Raw genomic sequence first — 15,758 nt, 5'->3', positions numbered from 1 at the left:
CAGGCACCCCGGGGTGCCACCTGCTCTGGGCCTGCTCCTGCCATGGACACCAGGGATTTGCAAGGGATCCTTGCGGTCAGCAAGCACTTCCAAGCCCAGGGCACCTACATCTGGTCTCCGAAATCCCAAATCTTTCTCTGGGGAAGGATGTCTCATCCTTTTCAGATTTGTTGGTTCCCAACGTTTCCTAGAGGGGGTAAAACCCCCCTGCACAGGGAGTCAAAGGCTTCTGCTGGCTGCCCCTGGAAGGACAACCTGGGTCCCAGGGGCGAACAGGCCGATGAGCACAGCCCTAAAAGTTTAACGAAACATCATGGGTTCAGACGTCGCCGGTGATCTGTGACACCTGAGAAGAGACACAGTTTCACAAAACGCTGCCTTGGCAGGCTGCCAGGTGGGTCCGGAGGAGGAGCAGCCACACTTTGGGGCTAAAACAGGAAGGTCGGGATGTCTGGGGAGGGCTTGGTCCTTCGCCGTGCAGAGCCGGGGGCAGAAACAGGGTGACTGGGGGCTTCTCGCCACCGGGACCTGCAGGGCGGCCCCAGGGCCTCCCCGCGCAGCGTGACTGCACCTACCTCCCTTCTGTGACTCAATCTCCTTCTTCGCTTGCTCCAGGATGTTTTTGATGGCGTCGTCAGAGCCGGTTTCTGGCGTTCTGATCCGCGGCGTGATGCTACCTGATCAAAGAGGCATGATAACGCATTTGTCACCGGCGCTGGTTTTACAAGCTCCACTTGCATGTCAGGAAGTATTTACCGCTGCTCGTGTTCAGTTATTTTTAGGGATGCTGTTTTTAAGAAAAATGTCAGTCCCGATTAGTCACCAGCCAGAGCGAAGGGAACCCAGGTAGCCCCACCAGCCGCTTTCGCTTCCTCGTCTCCAGCCCGACATGCCAGGGGAGAGACCGCCCTGCTCGCAGGGGGTTCCCGGCACTGTGCCGTATCCGTGCCCTCCCGGCTGTGCCCCGATGAAGGGTTAACGCCGGCACGAGGTCGCTGCGCTTTGCTGCTGGATTTGCAAAGTGGATGGATTTCTGGGGAGGAAAGCGGGCTCCCATCCAGAGAGATGCCCAGGCGCGCTGCTCTGGCGCTGGCCACGCAGGACAGGAAAGGAGGCAGGTTTGGGGCAGGCGGACGAGGACACGTGGTGTCAGAGCGAGCAGCCCCTGCCCCGTGCCTCGGTTTCCCCTTCCCTCGCCTCGCAGCCTGCGCTGGGAGGCCTGCGTGGCCGGAGCCAGCGCCAGCGCGGGAAGGCGCTGCGGGGCGTTATTATTTCACGGTAGCGCCGACAAAACACTGAGGTCCCGCAGTATTAAGACTTCATTATTTTAACAAAATATTCCAGAGCACATTGATTCACATGCGATGAAATGTGCTAATGAATAATTAAATGGCACTTGTCAGAATAAACGAGCAAAGCGCATTCGGGTTGCAGCTTCCAGGACAGTTTGTTTTTAATGGTTACGGTTTGCCAGGGCCTGATCCTGCCCGGCGGCTGACTCCGTCCTGGCAGCACCCTGGCAGGCTGAGGACGGCGATGAACAACCCCTGGGCATCTCCTCTGGATTGCTAGCGACTCAAAGCGGTTTCCCGGCCCGGGGTCTTGCCGGCACCGGGGCGCCGCGGCCACTCACCTCTCTGGCGCACCTGGATTGTCCTCAGAGCCAGCACGTTCTGCTCGTCCGCCAGGAACTGCTTCATCTTGATGAAGGGCTCCTTGCCCTTCACCGTCAGCTTGCGCCAGGGCTTGGGCCGGGCCAGGATCTCGCTGACGGAGCCCTGCGACAGCCCCAGCACGTAGTGGCCAAAGACCCGCTGCCCGATGTTGTGCTTCAGCAGCTGCTCCTTCACCTGGAAGGCGATCTCGGCCGTGTCGAGCTGCTCCTCGTCGGCGGCGCCGCCGGCGCTGCCCTCGCACGGCTCGCCGGCGGGGCTGGCGTCGCTGGCCGGCGCGGCGCCGCCGGGCGCCCCGCTCCCCTTGCCGGCGAAGTAGGCGGAGGCGAAGGGCGGCCCGCCGGCGCTCTCGCTCTTGTAGACGGGCGGCGGGCCGGGCTTGGGCAGCAGCGCGTCCGCCGGGAGCCTCTCGCCGGCCGCCGCGCCGGGGAAGGGCGACAGCGAGAAAGTGCGCTGGCCCTCGGGGGCCGGGCCGGGGCCGTGGGGTGGCGGGCCGGGCGCCGGGGAGGCGGGCTCGTCGCCCGGGCCGTGCGAGAGCTGCTGCGGCGACGGGTACGGCTGCTCCAGGCCCAGGGACTCCCGCACCGACTCGTCCTCAGAGTGATCCTCCTCTAGAGAGGAAGGAGAGAGATGGGGACGCACTATAGCGCCGGGCGCCCGCCGGGCCGCCCCGCCGCCGGCATCACGGCACACCGCGCGGCACCGCCTGCCTCCGTCCCCCCCCGCTGCCGCCGCGCCGGGCTCCTCGCGCCAGCATGAGTCCCCGGAGGCGGGGAAGGCCCTGGTTGCTGCAGACGGCAGCGGGGGACCCGGCGGAGGTGGGGGACCCAAGAGACCTTCCTGCCCGCCACGTTCGGGTCCGGTAGGAGCACAAACCCAAACGGCAAAAAACACCCACCAAGTAAACCCTGTTACCCTACCAGTGCTGGCTAGCAGGCTCGGCTTTTCCAGCAGGTATTTCTGAGAGGGGTAGAAGGCCTCCTTGCCTAGCAGCAGAGCCTCCTCCGGCTTTGATATGCTCTGGAAAGAGAAAAGCAGAGGTGGGCAAGGGCTACGGAGCGAGCGGCTAGGGCAGAGCCGGCAGGCGAGCCGCGCCGCAGGCAAGCGCGCGGGTTTGAGCGCGCCCCGGCACTTGCCTGGGGAAGGCTGCAGCTCGCGGACGCCACCTTCATCGCTTTCAAGATGCTGGGAGAGAAACGAGAGGGTTAGGCGGGCTGGGAAGCGGCGGGCGCGGGCGGGAGGAAGGCTCGCTCGCTCGCGCCCCGCCGGGGCTCAGGGCTTTTGGCTGCCAGGCGTTCGTCACGCTTGGCGAGCGTTAGGAGCTGTGACACCGGCGCCGCGGGACGCTTGCTCTGCGTCAGCGCGGGTGACCCCGGCTGCAGCGGCGAGCCGCGGCCCCGGCCGGCAGACACCAGGTTCCCCCGTCCCGCGGCAGCTCGGCGCCGCCGGGGACCGGGCTGGGCAACGCGCTGGGAGGGAGCCGGGCGCCGAGCCGGCGGGGCCGCAGCGGCGAAGGGCGGCACGGGCTCGCTGTCGGCGCCGGGCTGGGGAGGGAGCTGGCACGCGGCTGCGTCCTACCTCAGCTCCGTTTTGATCTCCTCGTAGTCCGCCTGGGCTTGCAGTTTCTCTTCCAGCCTCTGCGGAGCAGAGCGGGGAGTCAGCGCAGGCCGGCTCCGCGCGCGGAGCGACGCACCCGGCTGCCCAGCGCCGCTCCGGGCGCCTGCGCTGCCTCCGGCCCCCGCTCCTCCCCGCCCGGGCCGTCATCAGCCCATCTTTCCTGCCCGGCAGCCGTCTCAGGTGAAGGCGCCTCCGATCGGGATCGCCAAGGACCACCCCGGGCACCGCCTGGGCGAGGGGGTCAGACCCACAACGGGCACCCGCTACGCCCATCGGGGACCTGCCGGGGCAGGCACCCCGCGGGTCCCCGTCAGCCCTTGGGCGACGGGCGATGAAGCGCTGAGCGCCGGCTCAGGCAGCCCCGTGGCTGGGCGCCGCCGGCCTCCGCGCGCGTCCCCAGCCAGCGAGGCCGCCCGCCGCGCGCTCACCTCGATGGCTTCGTTCTTGGCGGCCAGCTGCCCCTCCAGCTCGGCGATCTGGTTGGCCGAGGACTCCTCCAGCTCCTGCAGCGAGCTCTGCAGGTGCTGCACGTCCTTGAGCAGCCGCAGGATCTCCCGGTCCTTGGCGGCCAGAGCCGCCTCCAGCCGCGACCCTGAGCACATGGAATAGTTCACTTTGTCCTGCCGGGAGAGGGGACACCGTCAGCGCCGGGGGCTGCCGAGGGGGCCACGGGCTCCGCGGGGGCGAGCGGCCAGGGGCCTGCTGGGAGCCGGTGGGCTGGGGAAGGCAAAGCTTTCGGTGGCCTGCCTTCCCCGCGGGCGAGCGGGGCGGGAGACGCGGGGCTGGGGCCCCCCGGAAAGGGCACGGCCAAGGCTACGACCCGGCGCGGAGCGGCCTCCATCCCTCCCGTCGGAGGGCCTCGGGCTGCTCCCGGATGCCGGGGCGGCTCCGGCGCGCGGCGGGGCGGGGAGGGGGTCTCCCGAACGCGACGGGCGGCTCCTCACCCCGCCGGCCCCTTGCGGAGAGCAGCAGGCCAGGCGCAGGGAGCTGTTCACGGACGCCAGCTGCTCCCGCAGGCTCTCCACCTCCCGCTGCGCCGCCTCCGCTCGCTGCGACAGAGGAGAAGAGACGTCAGGCCGGGCGCCCCGCTTGGCCCGGCGTCGCCCCGGGGCTCGTCCCGCCCGGAGGCGACGGGGACGTCGGGGCCGAGCCTCGCAGCCTCTCCCGCTCCCGCCGGCGAGGCCGGGCAGACACGAGCCCCCCGCTGCTGCCAGCAACAGCATGAAATATCCCCCGCGCGTTTGGGGCGGGAACGGGTCACCCCTGTGCACCGGCACCACATCCCCTCGAGGACACTGGGAGGCCGTGTTCACACGTCAAATGCCCTTTAAGCCTCTTTTATTATCCGCGTGCATTTATTTGTACCTACGTTTTCAGGTTTAAACAAAACGAATGAATGGAAATGGAAACGAGAAATAATTACGCCAGAGGCCAGCCCAGGTTGGTGCAGGTCATCCTGCTCTCGCCCCCGGACTGGCCCGGCCTGAAAACCCCCACGGCAGAGGAAGGAGGGGTTAGACGTGTAAAATCCAGCAGCTTGGGGGAGTTTACATGTAGCCGAGCATCAGGGAGAGCCAAGGGCACCTGCACGACCCGCCGGGGCGGGTGCGGAGGATCCATGCTGCAAAGCAAAGCGGGTCCCCTCCTTGTAGGGCTCTGAAATTTGGGGGAGCCGAGCTGGAGCCTGGCCCCGGTGGCACGAACCCCTTGGGGCAGCAGGCAGCCGCCCATCTCCCTGCGGACCGCTTTCTAGGACAGGCATCAGGGCCAGGCAGATTTAGGGGGGCTGCAGCGGGCGCAGCTCCCGCGGGCCCTGCAAGGCCCACGGCCGGCGGCTGAGCGCGGAGGGCAGGAAGTCGGGAATTCGCTCCGGGCTCACGAGAAATTCAGCAGCGAGCCTCGCCTCACCTGGTTGGCTTTTTCAAGGTTCGTCATGATCATTGCCACTTCGTCCGCCCTGCGATGGCAAAGCAAAAGGCGTTAGAGTTGGAGCGGCTCCGCGTGCACCGGCTTCCCGCTGTGCTTCCCATCCGGTTTTCCCTTGCCCGCTGCCGGGACAGCCAGAAGTTAAGGCAGGCAACGAGCCGGCTCCTTTCCGCATGCAGCAGCCCCGGGGGCCGCGCTTGCCGCTTGGCAGAGCCCATGGGGACGGAGGCGCCGACGCGGAGCTGCCCGGACCCAGGTACCACCCGGCTCCGGCCGACGCTGAACCGAGCGTCGGGCACACGAACGGCGCCCGGGGACAACCCGAAAACGGATCTGGTCTCAAAGCAGCTCTCAAGTCCCAGCCACAAACCGCGTGAGCGCGTCTCCGAGAGCTGCCCCGGAGAGCACCCAACAGGATGCACCCACACGGCCAGAGCACCACCACGAGAGCGGCTCGCTGCTGCCCCGACCCAGGCGCGCGGGGACAGTCAGCCTCAGCCCAGCGGCAGCCCAGCGTTTTCCCCATCGCTGCTCCAGCTCTTGCCCCATCGCTCCCCCAAGCAAACTCAGAGACGAGGCTGCTGGGACGGGCGGGCGGGCTGCTGCCGGGGACCCCAGCCCGCTCTGGTGGGAGCCCTTACATCAAACACGGGGGGGAACCTCCGAAGGGCACCTACCTGCCCGCCCCGAACAGAGGGAGCAGCCGGCACGCTGCCGAAACTGGGCGTCCCGAGGTGCCGCCGGTGACGTGCACAGGGCACAAGCCGGGATGGAGACCCCCCCCCAGCGCAGGACGGGCCGCGGCAGGGCCGGTGGCGCGGCCCCTGCCTGCCCAGCGTCCCCTCGGGCTCCTGTCCCAGCCCACCAGCCCCTTCCCTAGGCGAGCTGCTGACCGGAGAAAGAGCCCGGCTCGCTCAGCCAGGCCCAGGCAGGATTCGGCTCCGCAGCGGAGCGGCGACTCACTTGGAGGCGGCTTCTTCATCATATTTACATCGCAGCTCGAGCAGCTCCGTCTGGGTCGCCTTTAGCGCTGGCCGGCGGCAAGGAGAGAGAGAGAGCGGGTGAGGGAGCGGCGGCGGCACGCGGGGGCCGGCGGGGAGGCGCGCAGGGCTGCCCCGCGCCCGCGCCGCCCCTACCTGAATGTAGCACTTTGATCTTCTCTTCTGCTTCCCCCAGGCGAGCAGCCAAAGTGAGCTGTGCTTCCTGCAGCCCCCTGCGAGGAGAAGCGCATCAGCGCCCGGCGGCCCCGGCCCCGGCCCGACCCTCCGCTGCGCCCGCTCGCCGCCCCCTCTGCTATTTCCTCTCCTTCGCCCCGGCCCTAAAAGCCCTCGCCGGGCGATGCCGGCGCCAACGCACGGCTGTTGCAGCAGCCCGTCAAAGTTTCCGTTAAAAACCTTGATTTCGAGGGGTTTACAGCCCTGGCTGTAAAAATCCATTTCAGGCTGAAGAGGGCACGCTGGACCGCAGCCCGGCCACCGCATTTCTTAACAAACAATTTGTCAGGAAGAATTAAAAGAGGCGGCGGGAGTAAAGAGGAGGGTTGGGAAGAGGGGAACGAACAGGCACCGGCGGCCTCTGCGGCTCCCCGGCACCCGCCGGCCGCCCCGCGCGCCCTGGCCCCGGCGCAGGACGGGCCGTTTCGGAGCCGGAGGGGAAGCGGCACCGAGGGCGGGTGGCGATCCTCCCCCTCCTGTAATTAGTTAGAGGTGGGGGGAAGCAATCAGGGGAAAGTTATTCTGCATTATTTATAGCTTGCGCTTGCCAGGAACTTAACTCGGAGAGATCTGCAATCTAGGGTTTAAAGATTCCTCGTTTGTTCACCGGTGCAGCGCGTTAAGGAATAACAACGAAGCTCCGGTAAACGTGCCACCGGGAAAGCCGGGAGCATCCAAATTAAAAGGATGTTTAACGAGGTTCATCCGCCGGCCTGCATTTAACCGATAAAATAGCGGGATGGAGAGATCCAGCTGGGGCCGGGGGGGGCGCAGGGACGACGGGGATATTAATATAGGCGCGCAGGGGACCCGCCGGCAAGCGAGGCCGGACAGACGGACGCGCCGAGCGCCAAGTCTGCGGCGAAGCTGCCAGCCAGGTTTCTCGAGGCGGGACGTGCCGGTAGCTGAAATTACGCCGACTTTTAGCTTTAAAGGGCCCCTGGGCGGCTACTCACGTACGTTTGCTTTTCGGCCTCATTTCTCTGCAAGGAGGTTTCTGCGAAAAGCGCTTTGCCGCGGCCGCCCGCGAGCCTGCTCTCGTCCGAGGCGGCGAGCCCAGCCGGAGACGCTCCCTCTCGCTGCTCTGTGGGCGGACAAATCTCACGGGAACGGCCCAGGCGGCGGGAAGGCGAGCGGCTCTGCGGCGGACCCCCTTCCCGGAGCCGGCCCCGAGAGCGCGCCCCTCCGCCGGCTCGAGCTAGGGGAGCGCAGCGGGCTGCCAAAGCCCTGCCCGCGTGCCGCGCGAGGGGCCGCGGGAGGTACCTTGGGCGCCGACGGGCTCCGGGTGCTTCTGCCACTGGCGGCCGAGGTCCTTCAGGGGCGGCTTGGGGGGCTCGAGGCGCTGCAGCTGCTGCAGCCGGTCCTCCAAGCTCCGGGCGGCCTCCAGCACCGGCGCGGGGTCTGCGGGAAAGAGGAGGGAGGCGGTGAGGGGTCGGGACGGGCACCGCCGGCCCTCGCCCACCCTCCCGGCACCACGCCGCGGGCAGCGCGGACCTCCGGCAACTGGCCGTGCCGGGACCTGTGTGGTGGTGGCCAAGCCGGGACCCTGGTGGCCACCTTGGGAGCCCAGCAGCAGCAGTGGTCACGCCAGGTCCCCCACAGCAGTGGCCACCCTGGGACCCCAGTGGCCACGCCAGGACCCCCGTGGAGGCGGCTAGCCCAGGATCCCGATGGCCGCCCTGGGATCCCCATGGTTGTGGTGGCTAGCGTAGGACCCTCACAGCAGTGGCCACCCCAGGAGCCCCGTGGCCACCCTGGGACCTGCATGGCAGCAGTGGCTACCCTGGGACTCCTGTGGTGGCCAGCCCAGGACTCCAGTAGCCACCCCAGGATGCTGGTGGCCACCCCGGGACCCTGGTGGCCACCCCAGAACCTCCATAGCCGTGGCCAACACAGGACCCCTGCAGCAGTGGCCACTCCAGGAGCCCTACAGCAGCGGCCACCCTGGCACCCTGGCGACCTTGCTGGGATGCTGGTTGCCACTCCAGGACCCTTGTGGCCAAAGGCACTCCAGGAGCCTGCTGCAGTGGCCACCTTGGGATGCTGGTGGCCATCCCGGGATGCTGGTGGCCAAAGCCACCCCAGGAGCCCTGCGGCAGTGGCCACCTCAGGATCCTGGTGGCCATCCTGAGATGCCGGTGGCCGCTCCAGGAGCCCTGCAGCAGCATCCACCCTGGCACCCTGGTGGCCATCCCAGGATGCTGGTGGCCACCCCAGGATGCTGGTGGCCACCCCAGGAGCCCTGCAGCAGCGGCCACCCTGGCACCCTGGTGGCCACCCCGGGATGCTGGTGGCCATCCTAGGATGCTGGTGGCCAAGCCACCCCAGCACTCCTGCAGCAGCAGCCACCCCAGGATGCCAGTGGCCACCCCAGGAGCCCCGCAGCAGCAGCCACCCCGGCACCTTGGTGGCCACGCCGGGATGCCAGTGGCCACCCCAGGAGCCCCGCAGCAGCAGCCACCCCGGCACCTTGGTGGCCACGCCGGGATGCCGGTGGCCACCCCAGGAGCCCCACAGCAGTGGCCACCCTGGCACCCTGGTGGCCATCCCCGGAGCCCCGCAGCAGCGGCCGAGGCAGCGCCAGGGCGCCGGCGGGCAGCCGGGGCGGGCGCAGAGCGGGGCGCTGGCGCGGCGGCAGGCAGGTGCGCGCGGAGCCCTGCGTCCTCCCCCGTCAGCCCCACGCCGTCATTAGCCAGCGCCTGCTCAGCAGGGTGTGCCATTATGTCTCCCAGGGCTGATGTAATTATACATTGACATAATTAACCCAGCAAGCCCATTACGCAGGCCAGCTAAAAATTCATCTATAATTATTTGTTGTGTGCATGCTAATGAGTCCATCTGCGCTGCCATTGTACAACACGAACAAATTAATTTACAAGTCTGGGTTTTTTAATAAGTTCAAGAAAATGCCTCCTATTGAGCCGGGTTAAAATAGGTTTGGATTTTTTTTTTTTTTTTATTTTTTAAAGAGAGGAAAGAAAATAGAGTCAAATTCTCCAGGGTCAAAAAGTGAGACGAGCGGGCAAGTGGGCCAGCGCGGGGCGCGTCGCTCTGCGGCACACGCGCCTGCCGCGCGCCCGGGGGGAGAAATAACAACGGTGACGGCGGGGGGTGGCAGGAAAAACATCAAACCACCGGCTGCCTCCACCCGGAGCGGGATGCAACGGCAGCTCTTCCGCTAGGTAAGTCCCAGGACGACGGCCGGAGGGGGCCAGGCCGGGCGGGCGCACGGGCACAGCCTCGAGCCCCACCGCTGCCGCGGGACGCGGGCAGCATCCGCCGCCGGCACCGGCCGCACGGCCTCCCGGGAGGCAGCGCCGGCGCCCGGGGGTCTGCGCCAGCTCACGCTCGCGGCAGGCTCGCGGCATCGCTGGAGGCGCCAGGCGCCGGCCGTTTCGGCAGGGGCGCAGCGAGCGCCGTCCGTTCCCGTCCGGGCAAACCGGGCTGGTGCCTCCCCGAAGCAGCGGGGGAGCAGAGACCCGCGTCTTTCCGGGGGATGCGGCGCCGATCGCCCGGCTGCGCAGCCCCGGGGCCGAGCGCCGGGCTGGCCTCATCCTGCTGCAGGACACGCGCTCGAACGGGACCCGCCGGCCCCGCGTGCCCGGCACGAGCCATACGCAGCCTCGGCACGCTGCCGGCTCCCGCGCCGGCTCACCCCCGGGGCTGGACGCCGGCTTCAGCGCCAGCGCAGAAAGGGGGCTGCAGGGGCACGAACGCGGCGGGACCGTCCGCATCCAACCCCCCCCCCCCAAACCCGCAGGGCGACCCGCGGCGTCGCCGACCGGCCGCGCGGCCCCGCTCGGGTGCGGGCTGAACGGCCCTCGCCCGCCTCAGCGCCGCCTTCCCGAATGCCCGCGCGCGGGGGAAACGGCGGGTCTGCATGCGCACCGCTGCGTAGACTCGCTCGCTGGAGACAGAGCGACAGATATAGCTATATAGCTATATATCGATATATATATCTCCTTACATATTTATATTTTTTATATATTTTTGTACATTTTAATTTTTTAATATATATATATATATATATATATATACACATATAAAGTGTCGCCACTAGCTGGCGATGTTGCATGCGCTTTGGGCGCCGGCGGCGCAGGAGGGACCCGGGGCAGGAGGCTCTCGGGGTCCCCGGGCGAGGGGCGGCCGGCCGAGCCGCTGCCAGGACGCGCCACCGCCGCCGGGCACGGCGCTGGACCGGGGGCCGCGCGACGCCCCGGCCGGCCGCCGGTCCTCGCCTCCGCCGCCGCGGCCCCCCTCGCGCCAGCCCGGCCCGACCCGCCGCCGCTCGGCCGCCAGAGCCCTACGAAACCCGCCGCGAGTCCAAGCCAGGCTTAAATCAAACCATCCCCGACGACGGCGACATTAATTATGCTTTTAACACACTTTACGGCTGCCCCCCCTCCCTGCCCCCCCTCCCCGCGCCACATCTGTGTGAACAATATCCAAAAGATTTACGGTTTTCTCCCGTAATTAGAGACGCGCAGCCAGCTCGCTTATCAAAATACTTGCTGAGCAATCAGGCTGCGTTACAGGCTCTGCCAGAGATTTGTGTCGACAGCAGCCATTCAAGGCAAAAAAACGTCGACTCAGGACTCACGGGCGCTCCCGAGGGCTCGCCCGCCGAGACACGGGCGGCCGAGGGGGCCGGGCGGCAGGCGGGGAGGGGAGCGGGCCGGCAGGCTGACCCGGCGCGGGAAGCCGAGCGGACGTCTGGTTCAGGTAGCGTTAACAACCTAACGAGGACAAAAGCACGTCTTCCCTAATTCCCCAAAGAAACGGTTGAAACGCTTTTGTTATTCCTAAACGTCTGGAAAAGGAATCGGTGGCCCGGCAGGAGCCTTTCCGCGGGGAGCCCTGAGGCCAGGCGACCCGCTCGCCGCCCGCGCCGGCGGCGCCGCCGGAAACGAGGCAAAGCAGACCCGAAGCGCGGCCGGCCGGCGGGAGCCGGGCCGGCGGCCGGAGCTCGGCCGCTCCAGCGAACTTACCGTCAAATAGGCAACCGGGGACAGCTGCAGCGTTATTACAGGGGCTGAGCAAGCGTATTCCTTTTCTAACGTCAAGATGCATTTGGCTCAGGGGCTGAAACACAGCGACGGCAAAAGATGTTTCCGCTCGTCTGTCCGGCTGGTGGAGGCATGCAAGGGCGAGCGGCGGCGGCGGCGGCGGCGGGGCGCGAGGCAGAGGTGCCGGCCGGGTCGGGATGGCCGGAGGCGCTGCGGTCCTCGCTGCTCGGAGGCTCCGATCCGGGCACGAGTTTGGCGGCGTTGGCAAGCGGTTCGTTAGGCGGCCGGGTCGCCGCCGCGTTCCTTACCTGGAGCTTGGGCTAACTGCTGGCAAGCGCTCAGGAAAGCCGCCGCAGCCTCCTCGCTCCTTCGACTGAGCGCAACGACCTGCAGGCAGAGGAAAAGAGGAGGTGAGGAGAGGGCACCGGCAGGGCTTTTTGCTGGCTAAAGCCGGGAATTATTTCTAGCAGAGGTCACTGCCGACGGACAGCGGGAGGACGGCGGAGCAGAAGCGCCGGGGTGCACCCGCCGCCTGACCGTGATTTATCCGAACGGCAGCCCCGTCCGTCGGCACCCGCTCGGCCTCGGCCGTCCCAGGCAGCAGCCCGCTTAGTGGGGAGCGAGGCCAGCGCGGCTTCCCGGGCCCCGGAGCCGCCGCGGGAACCGTCGAGCCGGGCGCCCGCTCCGGGCCAGGCCCGGCGGCGCTCGCCGCCTTTGGCTAAATTCCTAGCGCTACTGCGATGGCGCGCCGCGCTAAATCATTGATGCGCTCTGAGTAAATGAAAATTATAATTTAATGCCGGCGCTTAAATAAGAAATAAGAATTTTGCCCGTTATCGCGCTTGCCGGGCCGGAGCCGGCTCCCAGTTCGGCCCCCTCGCCTGCCGGCGTCCCCCTGCGCCGCCGCGGCGCGCCGCATCGCCAAGGACGGAGCAGCGCGCTGATCCGCCCGCGCGGGAGTTGTTTGCTCCCGTTAATTTTCCAGCGGGCGCCGGGCGGGGGTTTTGCACCCACCGGGCTCCCGCGCGGTGTTTGCAGAGTTTTCCCCTTCCCGGCTGCCGTGCGCGGCACATGCGATGCCCGGCCGCCCGCCGCCCTCGGCCCGCCGCCCGCCCGGCGTTCGGGGCCGGCGCGCGCGCCGTTAGCGATAGCGCAATAGTCAACCAAGGCAAGCGGCAGCTCGAGGCCTCGGCGCCGCGGCGGCGGCTAACGCAACGCATCTTAAGGCAACGCGTGAAGGGCTCGGCTCGCAGCAACCCGCTCCTTGGGAGCTGCGCAGCCACCTGCGCGAACCGCCTTCCCCTTCCCCTGCGCTCACGGGCGCTGGAGCACAGGGACCGGTTTCCTATTGTGCACATTGTATAAGCCGGGCTTTTTTTAGCATCTAATACACAAACCGCCTTTCTCGCCGTCGCGCTTCCAGCAGAGGAGGAATTTGGGGCCTTTCTGCGGCGTTCCACCAAAACCCCTGGCTTGGGGCTGCTTCCAGAAACAAACGGTGGGCACAAAGCGGCAGAGAGGGCGCGAAGGGCCCGGGGGAAGCAAGCGGGCGGCCGCCAGCCCTGCCGGGGTACTGCGGCGCGGGAGCACGCGGCGCCCGAGACGTCCGCCCGCCGCGTGCCCTGGCCGCGCGGTCCGGGAAGCCCCGGCGGAGGGAAGGGCGAGCGCGAGGACGCGGCGGCGCTCGGGCAGCGGGACGCGCTCCGCCGGCGGCCCTCGGAGAGGTCTCCGCCATCCCGGGGGCAGAGCGGCCCGCGGGAACAGCGATGCTGCCGGGGCGGGTTGGCCGGCGACGAGAAAACCGGCGGCGGTGAAAGGACGCAGAGGCTGCTCCCAAGGATGTTTGCTCATCCCAAATCACAGCGTTTCGCTGCGTTTCGGGTGGGGTTTCACACGGTGGCAGAACGGCTGAGGTTGGCAGGGACCCCCTGGAGATCGCCTAGTCCAACTCCCCCCCCCCCGGCTCGAGCGGGGTCACCTAGAGCTCATTGCTCACGATCGCGTCCAGGCGGGTTTCAAACATCTCCCGGGAAGGAAACTTCTTCACCTGCAGGCAACGCTGCAACCGAAACGCAAAGCCGCCAGCAGCACCGGGCAGAGAGGGGCCCCCGGCACCGCCGCCGGCCCGCGCCTCGGCCGCTCGCTCCCCGTCTTGCACGTCGGACGGTCCCGCGCTGCCGGGCGGCGGGACGGCCAGCCGGTCCTTAGCGCTGCCCTCGCAGAGGCCGAGTGAACTTCAGCGCACGTCAACTTAAAAAAAAAAAACCAGGTGTTTCAACTCGCAGGGACCTTCCGCACGGAGGGACGATTCGCCAACGTACCGAGCGGCGGCTGAGATTTTTGAAGAGCCAGCGGACGCTTGGCAGCGCGGCTCCCGCCAACACCCTCGCCCACCCCGCAGCGCTAAACAAACACCGGCAAGGAGCAGCCCGCGCCGCGCGCTGGCGGCATCCGGCCCCGAGCCGACGTTTGGGGAGAGGAGGACCTGCGCAAAAGGTGATTCCCCCGCCTTGCCCCGCGGTCCCACCGTCTCCCCGGCTGCTCTTCAACCGCCCGAGTTAGTAAAACGGCGCGGCGCGCCGCCGGCCCCCTCGCCCGGCGCGGCTCTGCCTCCCCGATGCACCGCGGCGTCGCCCGTTTTCCCTTTCTCGTCCCCTCCCGTGCCCCTCCGCGCCGCGCGCGCCCACTCAAGGTGAGAAACCGCCCCAGCGCTGCACCGGCTCCCAGTGATGAATTGCGTTTACGCGCCGGGTCTCTTTCATGGCTGGTGACTTTCCAGCAAAGCAATTATCGCTGCAGAATGCGTAATAGCCTAATTAATTACTATTGTCAGGCTGGCCTCTGTGCCGTGATTATACCTTACGAAGCCAACTTTTTAAACATTTGGAAGCAGAAATATTATTATAATTGACTGACAAAATGGCAAAACTCCCCAGGCTGAGCCGATACCCCGCGCGGCGCCGGGGCTGCGCCAGCCGTGAACGGCACCAGACAACCGGCTGAGCGTCCCCTCTCCCAAGACGCGGGATTTGCATTGCACCGGGGCGAGCTTATTCTTACACGCACGAGATCAAGTGCAGGATAAGTAGTCGGTTATTTCCATCTAAATACTTGTGGCAGTAAAACACAAATGAGCTCTTTTTAAAAGGAGAGGAACAGCTGTCAAGGGAGAAAGCAGCAGCAGAGACCCCAAACGTTAAAGAAAACTGATGAGAAAAATAACGGATGGAAAAAAAAAAAGAAACTCAAATCTTTGCTATTTTCCTCTCTTTTTGCTGATGTATAAAGAAGTCTGGGAGGAAAGGAGAAGAACGGGGGAGCCGGAGGCGAAGCAGCCGCCGGCTCCCTCCCCGCGCGCGCCGCGTTTGCAAATCTGGGCTATCTCAAAGCTTGCACCCGCGCGGGCGCGGAGCCGCCAGGACGCCGCGCTCCGGGGCGGCTGCGTCCGAGCGCCGTTCGTGCCCGGGCGCTGCTTCCTCGCCCGCCGGCGCCCGCTGAAGCCCGTTTCTCCAAAGGCCGAACGCTTGCAACGCTTTCACGAAGCCAGAAAGCGATTCGTGTCAAAAAGATCGATAATAGAAAAATAAAGCACGGGAATTCTAGTTAAGGGGAACGCCGTATAAATATGTTGTTCACGTTCACGAGCCTCAGATTAAAAAAAAAAAAAGTATGAATCAATATCATTCTTTAGATGATGTTATTTCTAATGAGAAATATACCAAGACTGCTGCAAATAACTGCTTAACTGAGGGAAAAAAATGCATTAATAATTTACTTTATAAAGCACATGATAGCGAATGAGAGAAAATTGCTGCTAGTTCTTAATTTTGTTGTAACGCTTGCTGACACGTCCAGTGATGCTCTGGCAAAGGTCCTGATGCTGGAGTCAAAGGATGTTAAGCTCGCGGGGTTTGGAGGGGTTTTTGGAAAACAAGCGTCGTTCGACCGCCTCCGCGGCGGCAGCCTTGCCAAGCGCCGCCTCCGCCGCCGGGAACCGGTTTCGCGTTCACCCGGCGGCGGCGGCGCTTTTTGGGCGGCTTGCGAAGCGCGAGGGTCGCAACCCGCCGCGGCAGCCTCCGCTTGCAACAGGGCGAGCGGGCAACCCGCTCCACGCTTCTGTCACCCTGGCCACCCCCTGGCCACGGTTTTGGGTTTTGTTTTTTTTTTTTTCAACCGACAGGTTTAGATTTTTTTTTTTCCCCCTTAATTTATTTTTTCGGTGCGTTTCCTGACAGTTGGCAACTGTAAGCCATCTGGTAGCAAGGCACCCGCTGAAACGGAGGGAGGGAGGCTCCGCGGGGCTGCCCGGCGGCGGCGGCAGC

General features: G+C 66.0%; 1 protein-coding gene across 1 annotated transcript in view; it reads right to left on the bottom strand.

Moving 5' to 3' along the window:
• The window catches only part of CUX2 (cut like homeobox 2), a 79,167-nt gene that overhangs the window by 9,646 nt on the left and 53,763 nt on the right, over positions 1 to 15,758 (bottom strand). Inside the window, exons 2-15 of the mRNA XM_068911005.1 lie at positions 11,745 to 11,823; positions 11,419 to 11,512; positions 7,694 to 7,831; positions 7,391 to 7,514; positions 6,353 to 6,429; positions 6,180 to 6,246; positions 5,199 to 5,247; positions 4,235 to 4,339; positions 3,719 to 3,910; positions 3,252 to 3,310; positions 2,810 to 2,858; positions 2,594 to 2,693; positions 1,634 to 2,284; positions 576 to 677 (exon numbers count right to left, since the gene is read on the bottom strand). Coding sequence (XP_068767106.1) covers positions 576 to 677; positions 1,634 to 2,284; positions 2,594 to 2,693; positions 2,810 to 2,858; positions 3,252 to 3,310; positions 3,719 to 3,910; positions 4,235 to 4,339; positions 5,199 to 5,247; positions 6,180 to 6,246; positions 6,353 to 6,429; positions 7,391 to 7,514; positions 7,694 to 7,831; positions 11,419 to 11,500 — 1,795 coding nt within the window. The 5' untranslated portion in view covers positions 11,501 to 11,512; positions 11,745 to 11,823. The remainder of the gene's footprint in view (positions 1 to 575; positions 678 to 1,633; positions 2,285 to 2,593; positions 2,694 to 2,809; positions 2,859 to 3,251; positions 3,311 to 3,718; positions 3,911 to 4,234; positions 4,340 to 5,198; positions 5,248 to 6,179; positions 6,247 to 6,352; positions 6,430 to 7,390; positions 7,515 to 7,693; positions 7,832 to 11,418; positions 11,513 to 11,744; positions 11,824 to 15,758) is intronic.

Source organism: Struthio camelus, chromosome 17 (genome assembly GCF_040807025.1).
Source record: "Struthio camelus isolate bStrCam1 chromosome 17, bStrCam1.hap1, whole genome shotgun sequence".
Lineage (NCBI taxonomy): Eukaryota > Metazoa > Chordata > Aves > Struthioniformes > Struthionidae > Struthio > Struthio camelus.
This window is presented reverse-complemented; position numbering and strand designations above follow the sequence as displayed.